At 61.1% G+C, this 524-nt stretch overlaps 1 protein-coding gene across 1 annotated transcript; it reads right to left on the bottom strand.

Annotated features, from left to right (window-relative positions):
* Positions 1-97: 97 nt before the first annotated feature.
* SDRG_16542 (hypothetical protein) lies at positions 98-521 on the bottom strand (the record flags this gene model as incomplete). Its single annotated transcript, XM_008622757.1, has 2 exons — positions 157-521; positions 98-101 (listed from the first exon to the last, which is right to left on the bottom strand). Exons 1-2 carry the CDS (start codon positions 456-458, stop codon positions 98-100), a joined length of 306 nt encoding a protein of 101 aa, XP_008620979.1. The 5' UTR covers positions 459-521.
* Between the last annotated feature and the right edge of the window lie 3 nt (positions 522-524).

Below are 524 nucleotides of genomic sequence, written 5' to 3'. Positions count from 1 at the left end.
CAAGCGGACGACGGGCGAAGCAGAATCTCAGTGGTCGCGTTGTAGCCCTTGCAGCGAATCTTGTTGGACTCGCGCGCGATCGAGGAGCGCACCTTTATCACCTGAACAAACTCGGTGGCGAGCGTCGTCAGCTTGCCTTTCTCAAGAATGCCCGACACGGAGCTGTTGAGCAGTCGCTCCGAGAGGACGTTGTGGATGTTGCTAAAGTACTGCGGCACGGACTTTGCGAGCGCGTCGCACTGCTGGAAGAGCGGCATTGAGAAGCAGATGTCGTTGATCGTCGCGAGGTGCGTGTCGGTCGTGAGCCCATTCGCGCAGTCGCCGACGGGCTTGCCCCACTCCATGGCCTCCGAGAGCTTGGACCGGAGGTACGACGCTTGCGCCGGCGTCACGGATGCGTTCTTAAAGAGAAGGCCTTCGAGGTAGAGATCGGCGTTGCGGCCGGCCGAGTTGACCATGTCGGTCACTTGATCGTTGGCGCGGTTGCACTCGGACTGCGCCTCAAGGTCGTTGCACGAGCTGCG

This window comes from Saprolegnia diclina, assembly GCF_000281045.1.
Source record: "Saprolegnia diclina VS20 unplaced genomic scaffold supercont1.135, whole genome shotgun sequence".
Classification (NCBI taxonomy): domain Eukaryota; phylum Oomycota; class Saprolegniomycetes; order Saprolegniales; family Saprolegniaceae; genus Saprolegnia; species Saprolegnia diclina.
Note: the sequence above shows the minus strand (reverse complement) of the source record. Positions and strands in the feature narration are given on the sequence as shown.